Source organism: Spermophilus citellus (assembly GCF_964194105.1).
Source record: "Spermophilus citellus genome assembly, chromosome: 6".
In the NCBI taxonomy this organism is placed as follows: domain Eukaryota; kingdom Metazoa; phylum Chordata; class Mammalia; order Rodentia; family Sciuridae; genus Spermophilus; species Spermophilus citellus.
In genome coordinates this window covers 73801358-73819354 of record NC_138187.1, presented here as the reverse complement: position 1 = coordinate 73819354, position 17997 = coordinate 73801358, and the positions used below count along the sequence as shown (strand labels likewise).

The 17997-nt window shown below is 44.1% G+C and overlaps 1 protein-coding gene across 1 annotated transcript in view; it reads left to right on the top strand.

The window, feature by feature from the left end:
* RSU1 (Ras suppressor protein 1) overlaps window positions 1-15485 on the top strand; it is a 182476-nt gene extending 166991 nt beyond the window's left edge. Inside the window, exon 9 of the mRNA XM_081299892.1 lies at window positions 14951-15485. Coding sequence (XP_081156018.1) covers window positions 14951-15053 — 103 coding nt within the window. The 3' untranslated portion in view covers window positions 15054-15485. The remainder of the gene's footprint in view (window positions 1-14950) is intronic.
* Window positions 15486-17997: the final 2512 nt, after the last annotated feature.

Here is a 17997-nt window from a genome sequence, read left to right as displayed (position 1 = left end):
TTGGTTTAACCTGTTAGGTGCCTGTTGAACACTGTTTTATGTTGTTTCATCCTCACAACAACCATATAAGATGTGAACTGTTATCACAATCCTATCTTACAAAGGAGAAAGAACTCTAAGGTAACTTGTCCAAGATTCCCAGCTGCCAAGAATTTTAGATGCATTTCAAAATAATTTCTAACAGTCTTCTGTGTGTTAACTTCTACACAGGTGCTCGACAGAAAGGAAAATTCTCATATTTCCTGTCTCTTCCCCATCTCTCCTTCTCTCCAAGTGAACTGGGTAGTAAGTCTATCCAGAGCCTCAACTTTAAGCCAGTATTCACAATCACACGAGCCTTGCTCCCTATCAGTCTTAGAGGTAAAGATGACAGCCCTCAGTGATTTGGGACACAGTAGCCAAGAAAAGGAACGCCAAGAGTCCAGTGCCTGAGAACTGCCTTGTAGTAGAGAAAGAAAACAAGTGGTATTTGGGAACAGGTCAACAGTAACCAAAAGAACGATGAAGACAACATAGAAAATTGAGCTTTGGATCTCGCCTTCGTTAAGGTTTGAATTCCTGAGTTTTATGGGAAAAAATAACTCAACCAAGATTGAGATTTTAAAACTGCCACGAGCCCTGATGTAAATAGTGGATTCCATGCCGCTGTACTCTATGCTAGGCACTTTGTTCTCTCCTTTGGAAAAGCCTGATTGTAATTCTCCTTCCGCCTTCACCTGAGGTCTGCTCTGCTGACCTTCCTCAGCCCTTTCTCCCCATCATGTCTCCTGGAGGCTGCTCTCCCAGGTCATGGTCAAGGTCTGTTGACATGGGAACGCGCCTTTCCCTTTGGGATCCTCCAGCCACGATGCTGTCAGATCAGGCTGGGGAGGAGCTTCCCAGATCCCCTGCTCCTCTGGCAACCCCACCTCGCACTTTTACTTCCACCTCTCTTCCACCATCTGCATTTAGAATGTTCTAACACCTTTCAGGGGTGTTTTGTGGGTGAGATTCTTCAATGAAACACGAGATTCTTGGATGAAGGGAGCTGTTGTGACAAGACTTAGCTCTTCCTTCCCCACCCACAGCCACAGTTTGCCTACTGGGGGCATCCAACCAGGAAAGCTGAGCCCAGAGAGGCGGATCCTCGCCCCATGCAGCCCAGCATTCCTACCACCACCACCGGGTTGGTTGTTGGTGCCTGGATTCCTCTCACAGATCTTACAATACCATCAAGCCTCAACTATAGACCTCGTAGTTGTTAACCGTTTTGCACTTGCAGTTAATTTCTCTGAGACTCTCAAAACATCTGATTTAGCCAAGCGCAGGTGGAGCACGCTTGTGATCCCAGAGGCTAGGGAGGCTGAGATAGGAGGATGGCAAATTCAAAGCCAGCCTCAGCAAAAGCGAGGCGCTAAGCAACTCAGTGAGACCTTGTCTCTTGAATTTAAAAAAATAGGGCTGGGGATGTGTCTCAGTGGTTGAGTGCCCGCGAGTTCAATCCCTGATACCTGCCCCCTCAAAAAAAAAAAAATTGATGTAAAAAACTATGAAACCTGCTTAGTATATCCAGGCTAAAAATATTTTCTAGACTCTTTTTTTCAAGGTTTTCTAGACTTTAAACCCACTATTCCTTTGGGAGATAATTTTTTTTTCCATCAAACTCAAAATATGAAAGTAAAAACTGAAAGGAGGGTAGAATCCAAAGACTTTTCTCCTATGGAACTGTCAGGGATGGCTTCTCCGTTATTGACTTGTCCCCAAATACTGCTGTGTTTCTTTCTGCACACCCACGGGTCCCCTTGCCCACCAAACCCGGGGCTCCTTCTCTACTGCTGCCCTCTTTCCATCACTGGCCAGCAATCCAAAGACTGGGATCTTGAGTGTAAGAAAAGCACAAATTGGCGTCACATGCCATGTTTCAGGGAGAGCATGGCTGAGGGAGGGTGCTCAGCTTTCTCAGGGAAATGGCCAAAGGCGCCAGGTGCCTGCTGCTGCTTTTTCCTGAGCTCCACCTGCGGAAAGCCTCCTGGTAAGAGTGTGGTAGGGAGCTGGATGCTTTCTGGCATGGATCCTTAAGGCCGTTTTGTTTGTTTGTTTGTTTGTTTGTTTGTTTGTTTGTCTTTGCTGTGTTTCTAACTGGAAAGTGATTCACGTCACCTAAAGTCCTTGGACAGTGGCAGAAGGGAAAAACGCTACAGTGTTGTCTGAAATCTAAGGCATCACGCCACATTCTACTAAAGCAGAGAAGGGACCTTAGGGACGCCAGCCCTGTAAAGTTTCATTTAATGTGATGTGGCTAAGGGTTAAGTGAGTTCAAATAGCTGAAGTGCTCCACGGGATTCAGAGGTGACATGTATAAGTTCCATTCAGATGCCCAACGCTGACCATGCGGAAACCCTGGCCATAGCCCTCTATCTCAGTGGGTTCTGGGAACAGTCCAGTGGAGTGCACCATCAAGCTCCATATCCATGTCCACTAAGGGACATGTGGCAGCATGCATTCTAGATGGTTAGCACCCCAGTGTAAATGCAAAGACCCCATTTTCTGTTTGGGAAAACAGATCACTCAGTTAGTGGGCTCATGCCAAAACCTGTGAGTCCCAATTCGGTGTTCTCAACCCTGCTTTCTGTTGAATTGGTGTGTGTCACCTGCTAAAGTCAAATTAGGAAGTCACCTGGATGGAGAAAAACTGAAAGGGAGGGACACCACCCAGAGCAGAGTCCATGCTGCTAGCCACAAAGAGGAGGAGGAAGAGCAAAGGAATGCTGTCTGCTTCTCTCTTCAAAACTAGTATTCCAGTTGTGTGACACCAATCTGCATTGTAATAGCATTTACATCAGAGCCACAGGACAAATGTGGACCCCTGTGGTTTCAATTGCTTGAGGCTTAAATGAGATAATATATAGAAAATGCTGTAGATGCTTCCTGTGTACAACGCTCATGTGTAGCGAACACTACACAAGTTCTTCTGTTAGATAAACTCATGTAGCTAGCTCAGTGACTTTAGTAGTCAGGAATATCCCTGAGCTGTTTGTTCTTGAAGGTATTGTGTGTGCCAAAAAAGACTCTAAAAAAATCTACTCTTTTTATTTTTTTATTTTTTATTTTTGGATGATATTGGGAATTAAACCCAGGAGTGCTTTACCACTGAGTCCTTGTGTTGTTTCTTTTTATCTTTATTCTCCCCCCTCCCCTTAAGACAAGGTCTCACTAAGTTACTTAGGGCCTTGTTAAATTGCTGAGGCTGGCCTTGAACTTGCAATCCTCCCACCTCAGCCTCCTGAGTCACTTGGATTGCAGACATGTGTCACCAAGCCTGGCTCATTCTCATTTTTTATTTGTTTGTTCAAAGGAAAGGGGAAAGAAGACTGCTTTAAAAATGTTCATTTAACTAAATTCTCATTCGTAGACAATTACTATCTTCAATTAATTCTTATTAACATTAGATATAATTAAGATTCAGTAAAAGGCCATTGTACCATAAAGGAATTAAGTGGAAACCCCTAGTCCCACTACTGTGAAAGAGAATCTCCACCCAGGGACAAAGCCTGGGCTCCCGAATGGCCGAACGGTGCAGAGTGGTGGCATGTTGAATGCTGACCCCATTTTTCCATTTACCTTTCAGTCTTAAACCCTGTGGCACGCTGAGGAAAGCACATGAGAGACTGGTATAGGACACAGAATTCTATGACAGAAGATAGCACCCCGAAGGCCAGGCCACTTGCCATGGCCTACACAGGACACATCCTTTCAGTAGACAGCTCTAAATGGGTAGCTGATGGATCTACCTGATGGATATTTTGGGTGACTTGTTCTGTTTCTGAGGACATCAGGAAAAGTTCCTTGGCTAAGAGATTCATTCAGTCCTTTGGTCAGTCCCTATTTATTGGGTGACTCTTGTGTGTCAGGTACTGGAACAGGAGAAATAAAAATGATCTAGACATAGTCCTTGTTCCAGAGGCATTTCTGATACAGCTGGGAATCATTCAGTTACTGCAAGAATGCACACTTTCATCCATGCAGTCAGCAACCATGCCAGTGAGCCCGTATCATGTCAGGCACCGAGGACATCCAACAAGACATACAAGGCTCTTGCTATCTAGGAACTAATCTTCTATTAGGGGAAGCAAGGAACAACAGTAATCAAATAAAATAACCATTGTGATGTGAAATGGGAAGGAAATCAATGCTTGTCAGAGATAGTGTGGGCAGAGGAGACCTCACTGCAGAATTCACCTTTGAAGAAGACCAGAGTGATGATTAGGACTCAGCCTTCCTCTGATGGCAAGAAACACAAATCCTAAGAAGGAGGGGGTGTGGCTTGATGGTTTTATACTAAGACTAATCCAGTGATATAGTAGACTTTGGGCATATCATGATAGAAGATTCCAGATGGTGTCATGGGGTCTAGTCTCCCTCCATCTTTCAGTTCTTCCTAAGTCTATGGTGATTTCTCTTCTGGGCAGACTTTCTTCACACCATGCCAAGTGGGGTGCCAGCAGATCTAGGCTCCTGCCATTCCTAGTTCAGGTAAAACAGGAAAAAAAAAAGGGCCTCTGAGCTAAGCTCCTGGGGCTGTCTCTCTTCTTGGCCTTCATGAGCCACATGCTTGGGTATGAACCAGTTGCAAAGGCTACGACTGAGCCACAAGTCCAGTGACAGCAGTAACAGAGCAGCATACCCAGGCTCTGGGGTCAAAGTGCTGTATCTTGGGGCTGGGGATGTGGCTCAAGCGGTAGCGTGCTCCCCTGGCATGCGTGCGGCCCGGGTTCGATCCTCAGCACCACATACCAACAAAGATGTTGTGTCCGCCGAGAACTAAAAAATAATAAATATTAAAAAAATTCTCTCTCTCTCTCTCTCTCTCTCTCTCCTCTCACTCTCTCTCTCTCTCCTCTCACTCTCTCTTTAAAAAAAAAAAAAAAGTGCTGTATCTTGTCGAAGATGTGTAAAGTGTCTGTGCCTGTCTCCTTGCCTGTGAAGAGGACACACACCCTAGCTCCAGAAGAGCATTCCAGGCAGAGGGAAGAGCAAAGGCCAGCTTCAGAAGTGGGCACAGTCATGGGATGGAGAGCAGGGAGGAAAGTGTGGAAGAGGGTGGAGGAGTTGGCCAGAGGCTAGACCACACCAGTGTGGGGCAGTATTTGCAGGGTACAGGTGATACGGTGCTTGGAGTCTCTAATTCCTTGTAGAGATGTCCTCTTGCCAGGGCATGCACAGGACTCAGAGCCTGCCTTTCTCTGCAGGGTGCACATGTGTCTACTGCCTGCCTTTGGCCCACTGTTTCGGTCGCCCACTGATGCTCTTCTGATGGATGTGTTCTCTCTCTGGCTTTGTCAGTACCCTTGGTTTGGTTACATCAGGCCTGCTGGCCTGGGAGTGATGCTGCTGTTATTTTGGGTGACTTGTTCTGTTTCTGCTTTGATGCACTTTGTGTTGATTTTATCATTGAACACAGAGAGGGCAATCTTATGTCCCCTAGCTTCAGGTTTTCCATGTGCCTCTCTCCTGCCCTGATTGTAGTGATCCCTTCAGCCAATCCTGACTTTGCAGGACATGACATTTAAAGTGTGTTATAAAATATAGACAAAATATCACCATAATTTGTGATGATATAGTGTTCACATCCAGCTGAGCCTGGATGTTAAGAGGTCTGTTAGAAAATTTACTATTTAGCTTTTGAGAGCTGGATTCAAGTTAATGGATTATCCTAGTAGGGATTTTTGTAAGAATAACTTTTGAAAGGGCTAAATTGCCCACATAAAAATAATTCCTTGTTTTCCGTTCCTCAAACTCATACCTAGTTTGCTGTATCTCTGCATATATTCCAAGCATACAGACATTTACAGTTGGGTGTCTCTTTTTAATCTCTACAGACACCACGCACTAAAGGCATTCTTTCTTTTCATAAAATATATATATATATATATATATATATATATATATATATATACACTCTTCAGTGCAGCATGAAGTCTACTAGGGAGGCAGCTTGTTTGGGAAACCTACCCGTGCCCTTGGACTTGTTTCCTTTTGCCTTTGAGTTTATTCTGGAAATTGCAACATTTCGCACTTTGCAGTTTAATTTAAAAGGATTACCTATTTTCTTAAATGCTTAAGCAGGGAAGCAAGTTGCAGTTATTGATTTTTCTCTGCATGTATTCTGTGGAAGCTGTATTTGGTCCTTCCCCAGGGAACATACCTCCTGAACTGCATGCTTACTGGTGACAGCTTGGACCTCTGATACATAACCAAAGACCTTGCCTAATATCCTTGCAACTGCTTGGGGAATTTTTATTAAGTAAAAGCATCATTAGAGTAGACAGGATGATAAAGTTTAATGAGCATCTTTTGTGCATGATATTGTTAGTTTTGCTCTGCCAGAATCCTCATTTCTCCCCTCCAGTGGGGCAGATAGCAAGTGTGCAATATATGGGGTGTTTCTAAATCTGCCTTATATTTTATATTGTGTTTTTATAGAGCTTGATATCTGTGTTCAGCCAACCACACATTCCTTTTGGCTATTTATGTAGATGCTGCTTGCACATGTATGTTTGTACACTGTGTGTTGGGGACACAGAACAGTGAGAGTTATAATTGAGATGATTGTGACACCCCCACTGCTACTAGTGAATTGCAAGGAAACATCTTTCAGAGGTCTGATCTTACCCCACCCTCATCACCATCACAAAAATATATATATATATATATTCTCTTTTGAATTAATGAGACTTCTCATAGGAATAGGATAACTGATAATTTTTTTCTTTAAGACTCAGCAATTTATGTGCTAAGGTTCTGTCACCAGCCCTTCATAAGCTGCTAGATAGGATAAATAAAGATATTGCAAATGCTTATTAATAATCTAAGCTTCACACTTTGTCCACAGATTTATTTGTGGAGATTTTAAATTTAGCCTCCCACCATAAGATTACAGATTATAAGCAAAATTATTTCTCTCCATCATTTTTGCTAGCCATCTACTTAGATTTGAAAGCTGGTTCTTTTCTTGGTCTGCCTGAGGACTTTCCATGGAAACACCCATAACAACAGTAGGGAGGCATATGACATGAGCAAATGACTTCAGAACAGCATATTGTACCCCTCATATACCTGGCATTCTGAAATACAATATTTACATCACACACAATGTGTTTCGAACCGTGCCTTCAGTACACGGAACACAAAAGAAGTGAGGCCTGCAATCCCCACTCTGGAGAAGATGGTGGCTGGGAAATCCAGAAAGATGCACAACAAGACAGCTAAGTCGAGTTTGAACTTTGGAGTAATTGCATGGGTTTGACCCAGTCCTGAAGTTGCCAGGTGTCAGTGTCCTCCTTTGAGAAGGAAGAATAGTAACAGGACCTCCCTGACTGAGCTATTATGATTATCAGTGATTTTTGATGATGTTTTGAAATACTGAGGCCAGGGCAGGAGTCACTTTATGTATCCTCAAGAACTTAATGGTGAGATCCCGATAAATCCCATTGCACTTCGTGAAGGCAGAATTAGAGATGGGGAATAGAGGAAGTTGGGAAAAGCCTCAAGGTCTCCAAATATGAATGAGATATGAATTGTAGAAAAGGATCCAGGCAAGCTTTCTAGACAGTGATGACACAGATCAGCCAAAACACAAAACAAAATAAAACCAGAGACCTCAGGGAATGTTGACTAGCAGGAAACACTAATCCCAGGCCTCAGATCTAGCACTTTTTAATTTTTTTTTAAACACCCTAATGAGCCCATGCCAGTCCTGTTGCCCCTGCACCTGCATGGGAGACAGTATGCATGTGTCCCCATTTTCCTGTTAAGATAGAGATTCTAGAAAGACATAGGACTTAAGGCTACTTAGTTAATAAGTGGTGGAACTGACTGGAGTGGTTTTTCCTATGCTCCTGCTGCCTGCCTCAAGTCCAGCCAAACATGACTCTTGCTTGTTTGTGCGCAGGGAGAGCTGAAGGGGCATGGGCTATGGTGCTATGGTGCCCAGTGACTAGTACTGTACTGAATATTCAATTCAAGGGGCAGTGAGTGCACATGGGTACACCAAGGAGAGGTTGTTCTGTCAGCTGCATGAAGGACACATTGGAGGAGGCAAAGTACTAGCATCAGGGAGACCAAGAAGGGAACCATTGTTATCACCTAAGGGCCATGTGACAAGAGCCTTTATTAGGGTAGAAGAAAAAAAATGAATAAAGTCAGAAGATGATAGAAATCAGGATAAACTTAAGTACCATAAAGTGGCTAATTAACCCACTGAGTTATGAACCTTTTGAAAAACTGATGAAAACTACATATTCAGCTTTGCCTGGAGTTTCACACAGTTCTATGGTCCCAGGCTGAGAATTTTCACTACAGAGGAAATTCTATCAAATTCAACTAATGTGGCAATCTATGAAAGAGGTCTATTTCAAGGTGGCATCAACATTTGATCCCAAAGGTCTAGAGATGCAGAGGGTCAGACCTGTGGATTTGGAAGTGGGGGACTCTCATCTGCTTTGCTGAGTTTGATATCAAGTCTGCAAATGGGCTGAAGAGGATGGTAACTCAGGGGATTGCTGCCTGGAGATAATCACTGGAGTTATAAAATGAAATGGCCTTTCTGGGAAGAGGATACAAAGAGATAAAAGCAGAGACATAAGGTCTGAAGAGGTCTCCAGATAGATAATAAGAACCAGGACAGGTCGTTGTAGCCAACACAGGAAATTGTCAAGAAGGAATGGGAGGGTCTGGAGGGGTCTTTGTTGCTACAGCGATTAAGGCCTGCAGTGGTTAGCAGGAAACCCTCACATCCAACTGGAATAACAAAACTCATGCATTTTTCTGAAACTGAAGGTGCCCCTATTAAACAAAACTCACATATCAATAATGGAAAGTCACTCACATTGTACTGCGTAATAAATATATTTGTTGCAAAATTGTTTCCAATTATCGTGGTCTGAAACTCTAGAGTGCTGTGCAATTTTTGATATCACCAGGCAGCAGTGGTCAGTTGCATGGGACTTAAACTGGCCAGTCTTCAGGCTGCTGTAATAACACCTCTAAAGTGACCAGCCTGTGACCCAGGCAGTCTGCAGAAATCATTTCCTAATGGTTCTCCAGCAGCAGTTCTTCAGTTGGCAGCTCTGAACAGGGCCCACTCCCGTTTTCGCCCTTGTCCTTCACAGTCAAAAATGGAGAGCCCTTGTGAGCTGAGCAGGGATGGTTTGCTCATCTCCCCAGCTGAAAGCTTCTGCCGGGCATCTCACCTTTGAAATTGTCTCTGGCAACAGAAGCCTGTTCATCAGACGCCTAAGAGTAATGGATCCTTTCCTGTCACTTCAAAGTGCTCCTTGTTAGTTTTTTCCTCTCCCAATCATCTCCCAATTATCCTCTACAAACCTCACATTTCAGGGCAGAGATTTTGTCTGAGAAGAAGGGTCACTCCACTTTCTGGGTTGATCATGTTGCCCATTAGGGGCTGCAGCTTCATGGGCAAGCTTGAGCCAGGCTCCCTGTCAACACTCCAGAGGTGACACAGCCAGGTGGCAGTGCCCGCTGGAGCCCTTCCAAGGGGTGACCCACTCCAAAAGCACATGGTCAAATGCAGGTCTCAGGCCACGCTCTGTGGCAGTAGCATGTGTGAAGTGGGAGGAACTTTTCAGGTCACTGAGTCAGAGAACTTCATAAGAGGGTAAGGGCAGTAACTGCTTTTCTGGAACATCCATTATGTTAAGACCACGTGGACAAGACTGTCTCTACGTCTCATTTCTTCTGTTTCCAAGCTCCCTGACGTAGCTGAGGGATTTCATCTTCATTTTATAGAGGAGGACATCAGTCGGCGACATTCCCAAGTTCACATGTTCTTCAGGACCAAGCAGGGTACTAGATAAGGGATGAGTGTGACGCTGGGACAGTTCTCCAAGAATCCCCAGGGACAGGCACTGTGGACTCCTACTTGGCAGGATAGGTGTCACCCAAGCAGAAGAGACAGAGGAGGAAATCCTCTCTGGGACATGCCAGGGACTGAGTTGTGGTTAGGGTTTACTTAGGGACAGAAAGTGGGAACAAGCAAACTAGAGAGGCTACACCTGCCAAGGCTCAAAGGTGCAGTGTGCATCAGGACGGGAGGGCATTCTATATCAGGAAGACAAAACCAGTCTGGAAGGTTGTGAGCTGTCTTAATCATGTTTTTATTGTCTGTATTTTGTGAGGCTTTTACATCCAAGAGAGAGACCTCCCCTCAGGGCCAGCTAGTTCCTAGAGTAGCAAACAAGTTGTCTACGAGCACCTTTCATATGCAGAACCCATATCCCCAGCTACCTTCACCCAGCCGGCTCAAATTCCCCCTGCCCTAAATCACTCCGGGCCAGGTACTGGATGACAGAAGACCACTCTGATAACCTGCAGTCTACCAAAAATATTTGAACTAATTCTCAACTGACACAAACTTGCCTGATGGGCTGGCCTTGGACTCTGGGCCATCCTCTCTCCTTTGCTTCTTTGCCTTCTTACCCATAGGCTGCTTCCCCATGTGGCTTGTGTGACATGGCAGGCACTCTCCTCTCTGGAGCTCCAAATAGTAAAACTGCTTTCAGTAGTGCTGACCTCCCTGGGCATTATAGCGCACACCTGTAATCCCAGAGGCTTAGGAGGCTGAGGCAGGAGGATCTCAAGGTCAAAGCCAGCCTCAGCAATTTAGCAAGAACCTAAGCAACTTAGTGAGACCCTGTCTCTAAATAAAATATACAAAAGTCTGAGGATGTGGCTCAGTGGTTAAGTGCCCCGGGTTCAATCTCTGGTACGAAAAAGAAAAGGAAAAACAAAACAAAAAGAAAAAAAAAACTAGTGCTGATCTCTCCATGTCACTCGTTCACCTCCATAAATTAAATCCAGGTGCAATCAGAGTGTGGGCCTGCAGCATTACCTTCAGACAATGGGGGCAGAGACCCTTCTTTCTACCTGTGGTAAAGAGGGGACAGTTGGCCTGTTTTCACTTCTTCTTATAGGCATGGCACCCCACTTTTTCTTAGGGGGGAAATCTTGCCCTTCCTAAAACTTGGTTCTTTGGGTTTTTTTCTCCTCAGTGAGCTGCTTTTCTTTTCCTGATGAAATGAAGCAGATTCCTCACAGATCCGCTGCCTGGCAGGGCCACCAAGGTTCATTTACCATGTCAGTTCCCTGTTGCTACTGTAACAAATTACTATGAACTTCTGTGCTTACTGGCCGAAAAAAAAAAATGTAGTTCTGGATATCAGAAGCCTGGAATCCATGTTGTTATAGCCATACATCCTTCCTGAGACTTGAGGGAAGAATGCGGTTCCTTGCTTTTCCAGATCACCTGTGCTCCTTGGCTCATAGCCCTGTCCTCTCTCTTCAGAGCCAGCAGTGTGTCATCTCTAACTCTGGCCCTCCCACCTCATTCTTTTAAGGACCCCTTTTGATGGCATTGGGCCCACCACAGGATCCAGGACCGTCTTCCCTGCTCACATCCATGTAAGACATTTCCGAGTGTCAGGGAAGAGGAGGTGGCCATCTCTGGAAACCATCCATTTGGGTACCACACTTACATACCAAACTGCAGGCCCATGGCTGCTAACTACCAAATCGAGACCTTGTGTCTCCTAACTGGTTAGAGCCAGAATGGAGCCTCTGGAGCCAGAGGTGCCTGTTGTCAAGCCCCGCGCCAGCCCCATCTCCACATGAGTAAGCTGCCTGGGAACTGAGGAGTTGAAAGACCACTCAGCAGACAGCAGCTCCATCCAGCCCCGGGATGACTCATCAAGGAAGTGGGGCAATGCATTTAACTCAACCTTAGTTGCTTGATTCAAAGAGGATTAAAACCTTTCTTCTAGAGGTGTTTGGGGATTTAATGTGGATAGAAAATACTGTGTTATTTTTCACAGGAAATAGCCCTAAAGAAATGAGGCGGTCACATAATTATCTTTATTTAATCACTCTCCATAGAACCAACCCTACATCAGTCCTGTATTTCAAAAGCATTCACTGGTCACTTCCAACTGACTCACCACGGTGTCGGGTGATTGAGCCACCACAGCTGCCCCATGAGAAAAATAACATCCTTACTTGACAGAGGAGGAAACTTGAGGCGTGACAAGCGGGAGGGGAAAGGATCTGGTCATTTGCTCTGAACCAACGGCTTGTGAGTGTCAAAACTCAGATTTGAACCTGTGAGGCTGCGGTCTCCTGCCTGGCCCTTTGTAGTGACTTGCTAGGTAGCCCCAGAAATCCAGGCACACACAGTGGGATCTGAATAGAAAAGCAAGCCAGGATGAGAAATGTCATTGGAACATGCCAGTTCCCTCCTTAAAGGGAACAGAGCCACTGATGGTTATCCAACAACTTCTGCACTCCTTTTTGAAATGGCTTCCTTGGGTCCCTACTCCCAGGGCCAGCTAAGCACCTCCTGCCCCTGGTGGAAGGAAGGAAGCCCTCCTTGCCCACTGCGGCTCTTACCTCTCTCAGGGCATGACGCAGAGCAGGCCCCTGGCAAATCTCCCTCCTGTGACCTCATATTGTTGCTGATACTACTCTCCTAGCACCCACAAGTGTTTCTGGGTTTCCGAGTGTATGCGCTCTGAACTTATGTGTCTGTAGATTTTTAGAATTCTTAAGGTTCCATGTTGTCTGAGTAAGAACATGTCTATTTCTTTTTCCTTTGGGAAACAGGAAAGAGATATGAGCCTGTAAGAAAGCTGTGTAGCTGAAGAGACCGAGACCATAGGCGCCTGTGGGAACCCACAAAACAGCTCAGACCTTTGCTTTGGGCCAGGTGGGAGGACTTCCGAGACCAGAGGCCTCCGGGGGTTGTCATGTTGCAGGATAAAGCTCCAAGCATGGAGTCAGTAGCATCCTAGGAGAAGAAGGACAGGGACTATTCAAGGGAGAAGTATGTTCTAGAGTGTGTCAACTAAGACGGTGACTATAATGGATGACTCTGATTGGGCTCAGGTTCTCTTCTACCTGTTTGATGGACCTGGGAGGGGTTCTGGGAAGGAGAGGCACAGGTTGTGCCTCCCCAGATAGTGCAGATGCCCTTCCCCTCTCAGGATCCCTAACTTCTCTGCACCTGACGAATCCCTTTGCCTGTAGGATCATATATGCGCCAGCTTCAAGGACTAGGACATAGCACTGGGAATTGGGGACAGCATCAGAAGTAAGGTTGACCTTTCTAATAACTCTTCTCCAACTAAACCAGAGGTTCTTTACCTGGGAGCCACAGCCCCCGGGTGTTCATGGCTTGGTCTCCAGGGGACCTGTCGCTTGGTATTAAATGTGGTAGAGGGCTGTATCTGTAGTTCTAAAGATGTGCTTTCCTAGACAGCAGGTTCTCTTGGGAAGGAAGTGGGCCCTGTGGCTGCAGAGCAGACAGCCAGGCTGGGCAAGATGGGGCTCTCTAAGCTCCTAATTGCTATGGAGCTTGAAAGCCCATTTGGAGGTTCCTGTGTTACATTTCTAACCATGTGGTACCTTCTTTTTTTTTTTTTAAGAGAGAGAGAGAGAATTTTTTTAATATTTATTTTTAGTTTTCAGCGGACACAACATCTTTGTTGGTATGTGGTGCTGAGGATCGAACCCGGGCCGCACGCATGCCAGGCGAGCGCACTACCACCTGAGCCACATCCCCAGTCCCGGTACCTTCTTAACACAGGAGATGCCCTCCCCCTACCAGCAGACATTGCCAGCTCCTGGCTGGGTGTGCCTCCTCTGGCTCACAGGGCCCCCTGATGCCAACTTCCAACTCTACACTGTGAGAGCAGAGACCACTGTTGGTGAAGCCGACTAGTAGTTTTTTTGTTTATTTTTATGGTTCTGGGATCAAACCAGGGCCTCACCCATGCCAGGCAAGCACTCTGCCCCTGAGCCACATCCCCAGCACTTTTAAGGAGACACACTTGGAAGACGCTGGAAAAGACAGAATCCAGCAGGGCTTGCCAACCCTGGTGACCCACCCTTCCCTATCCACACAGTCAGCTGGAAAATTCATGTGTCCGTCTCCCCTCACCCTGTCAGCCATATGCCAAGATCATCAAAAGCACCAGTACATGCTAAAAGTGCTACGCTGTGTGTCCAGAAACGCAGCATCAAGAATGGGTGAGATTCCTTGAGTGGGCACTAGAACCAGGGTCACCTGTGCCAGCACTCATCTGTAGGTCCAAAGCAGCTGCAATGGCAGCCATGTTACCCCACACACACACACCTCTGGAGGAACTGAGAGGGCTGAGGGCCTAGAGGGCTTTCTGAGAGACACAGGGATATCAATAAGGAGAGCTAAAGTTGAGCTGTATTTATTTTAGGGTGGCTTTTAATTTAGTTTAATCAGAATTACTCATAAATTATAGATTAATTACTATCTGCTGCTCAGTGAAATAATCCTCTCAGCCACAGAGCCTGCGCCACTCCGAAGTGAATGCCATCCACTGTCATCGTAGGGTACTTTGTCAACATTTAATCAGCAGTACTTATTAATGTGGCATTGATGTGTGGTAGCCATCCCCTCACTATCAATCACGCGTGAGCAGCCAGAGTAGACGCGGACACCATTGCTCTTAGTCACATTAGCCAGCCCCTGGGCTTTTAGGCCAAGCATGATGCTCACTTTTCATGAAGCGGACACTCTGTCTCTTCAGTTCTACCCGACTTTTATCATTGTCGACTTATGCACTTGCAGCCTTTGGAACTGGCTGAGCATCACCTGCTGTCACTGTCCAGGAGACCTGCAGAATTACAGGAGGCTTGTCCATGGTTGGACATCACAGCCCAGACTGCATGGGCTCATGCACACGTGTGTCCAACAGTTGTGAATCCTTCAATAGAGTATTGTGTATGGCCCAGAAAAAGCAGGTGATCTTTTGGTTTTCTTTGGCTACCTGGATGTTTCTGGAGATTAATCTATTTTGAAAGCTCAACCAATAGAAATTGACATTGGTGAACTATGTCTCACGGTTTCCTCCCTTTCTCTTTTCAGCCTCTACGGCAGACACATGCAGGCAAACCCAGAACCCCCGAAGAAGAATAATGACAAATCAAAAAAGATCAGCCGGAAACCCCTGGCAGCCAAGAACAAATGAGGAGTTGGCACAGGCTGGGCTCCTGGCCTCTTCTCTTAACTCTTCTGTCTCTCTTGCTCTGTCTCACAAATAACTATAATGTGTGTGTGGCTTTTTTTAAAAAAAAATGAAAAACAACTTTTCACTCTCTGTTTCTAGGGCTTACCACCTTACATTTTACGTTCTTTTGGTAGGTGGTAGATTGTTATAAGGTCTTAAACCGATTTCCATTTGTTTCCTTAAAATCACCAAAGGCAGGAAGCAAAGCTTTAATTCAGCTGCAAATTCCATAGTAGGCACAGACTCAAGGTCCTTGAATAGACATCTTGAGGTGGTGTATTATTAAAAGAATAATTAAAATCATGTAACCATTTAAATGTCATGGTTAACACTTTTCACTCTTTCCATTTAATTCACATAACTCATTATTTTGTCTCATTCAAAGTCTTTCTTCACCACCAAGCTATTACATTCATTTAACTTACAAATGATTTTCATAAAATCTTGAATTTGTAATATCACTTGTTGTTTCTTGACTAGAATAAAGAACAGTTTGATCTTAGGGTATCCACATTTTTTGTTTACCTTTTCTCCCCTTAAACTGTCTTATCCAGATTGATTGGTTATAGATGATCCACTGAACTTTCCATGAAAGAAATGCAAAATGAAATCAGAGTTTTCTTCTTTTATCAGTTTGTCAGTTTTTTTCTTTTTTTCTTTGAAGACTGTTGCTAAATTAGGCAGGAGCAGAAAAACAAATCTCTAGGAGTTTCTGCCAAAGGATTTTGGAAAGCAGCATTCCTTCGGTGCAGAAACGGTAACTGGTAGACAAGAGCTGTGAAAAGGAGAGAAGAAAAAACTCAAGTATGTTTTTCATGGCTGCAGAAAATCTGCTCGTATCAAAGCATTCTTTTCAGAGACTCTGATGCCAAAGAAGTTGTATAAATGTGCACAATCTACACCACACCCAGTGTGGAAACTGGAGTGTCAGAGTCATTAAACAACCAATTGTTTAACATCTGTCATAGGCAGGCTTTCCTTCTTTTCCACAGGATGTAGTTGGTATAGAAATGAAAATCAATCGAAGCAGAAGTCTTGTGCTCTCAAAAGGGCCGCCAACACCTGAATGCCTCTCCACAATAGGTGGCTAATGAATTGTGGGAGAAGGACTCACCCTTCTCAGCTACTCATCTCCTGTCATCCCCTTGAATTCCCAGGAGCAAGTCCACTAGGACTTGTAAAAAGCCAGAATCAAAGCAAAACAAAAAGTCCTGAATTCCTCCTATAGTCACTTTCCATTTCAATGGACTTAGTAATTCATCTTCTTGCTTCTGGATAACTTCCCGGATAGAACTTTTGCTGTGGGAAAGGAAATCCACAGGTGCCATCACCCGCCTGGGAGCAGAATTGATGTAATTTTTATAGGTGCCATGTTTGCCTCAGCCAAAATATTTTAAATTGATTTTATAGTTTATGAAATTGCAGAAGGAAGAACAATGTCTGTACTGTTGTTGGTTGAAACAACCTGGCTGAAAATTGAATTGGCAACAAAGTATTAGTGAAAACGTAATATTTATGGCTTGTAAGTAATTTTATTTTTCATAAGATGAATGCTCTAGATAGAAATATGGGCAATACACAGTAAGTTCACAGGGAAGAAATATCACAAGAAACATAAAGGAAAAAAAAACAAGCAGAGCTTCACTAGGAATTAAAAAATACAAATCAAAGAAAAATAAGCAATGTGCAACAATAAGAAATGTGCAAATATTCTTTAAGTCAGTATGCTAGATAAACATTCTTATACACGGCTATGGAGAGTATAGATTTATCTCCAGCACAGTGGTAGTAGCTTGACAACAAGTAGAAAAACCTTGAAATTGTGTACTTGGACCCAGAATTCTTATTTCTAAGAATTTAAAATGTCAAGAGACTGTCAGATACACTCAAAGATCTGTTTTTGAGAATCGTCCTTATAGCATTGTATGTACAATGAAAGTGGCGGGGGGGGGGGGGGGGCAGGTGCCCACCAATTTAAGAATGATGTAATCAATGAAGCAAATCCATGATAGATTTCCATGCAGACAGAAAAATTGTTGAATAATATCTAGGGGCAAAGGGAGATAATTATGTCCTCTAGTTAAGTAGAAAAAAAGATTTTAAAACTAACTACATACAGATAGCCCCAGCTGTGTAAAAAGAAAATTGTGTATTTAAAATATGTGCACATAAAAATATTAAATGGAAACAGAACACAGTTTTAAGGCTGACCAATTATCTCTACATGGTGGACTAAGACTTTATTTTCTTTTTTATGCATATCCTGTGCTTTAAATTTTCTGTAATGAGCATGAACACTTTTGTAATCCAAAACATTAAATACATATTTTTTCAAAATGAAGTTGTTATATTATGGTATCTTATGTAATTCAGAAAATAAGACAAGATATTTGAATTCAAAGCGTAATATAAATATAAAATGTCAAATTGGCTTTTTTTCTTTTGTTACTGAGATGTGTTCCTACATCTTTTGTACTCTTTTTTTTTAGTTACTTGATATCTGGATTAACAAAAAATGTACAGTTCAAAAAGTGGTCTTTTAACAAAGATAATCTGCCCTTCTGAGCATAAGAGTGATATCAGATGTTCTGGCCATGAGTGTCATATAATCATTAAAGTTACCTGTGTTAGCTATCCATCACTCAGGCAAAAGACCTGAGATAATCAACTTAAAAGAAGGAAAGTTTTATTGTAGATATTTCAGTCTATCATAAGTTAGTCTCTTGCTTTGGGGCCTATGGGAGCTCCATACATTGTGGTAAGAACATGTATCAGAGGACAACTGTTCACCTCAGGGCAGCCAGGAAACAGACAGAAAGGGGTCAAGGTCCCCGTATCCCCCTTCAAAGACATGCCCTCAATGACCTAAGTTTTTCTCACTGTGCCCCACCTCCTGAAGGTTCCA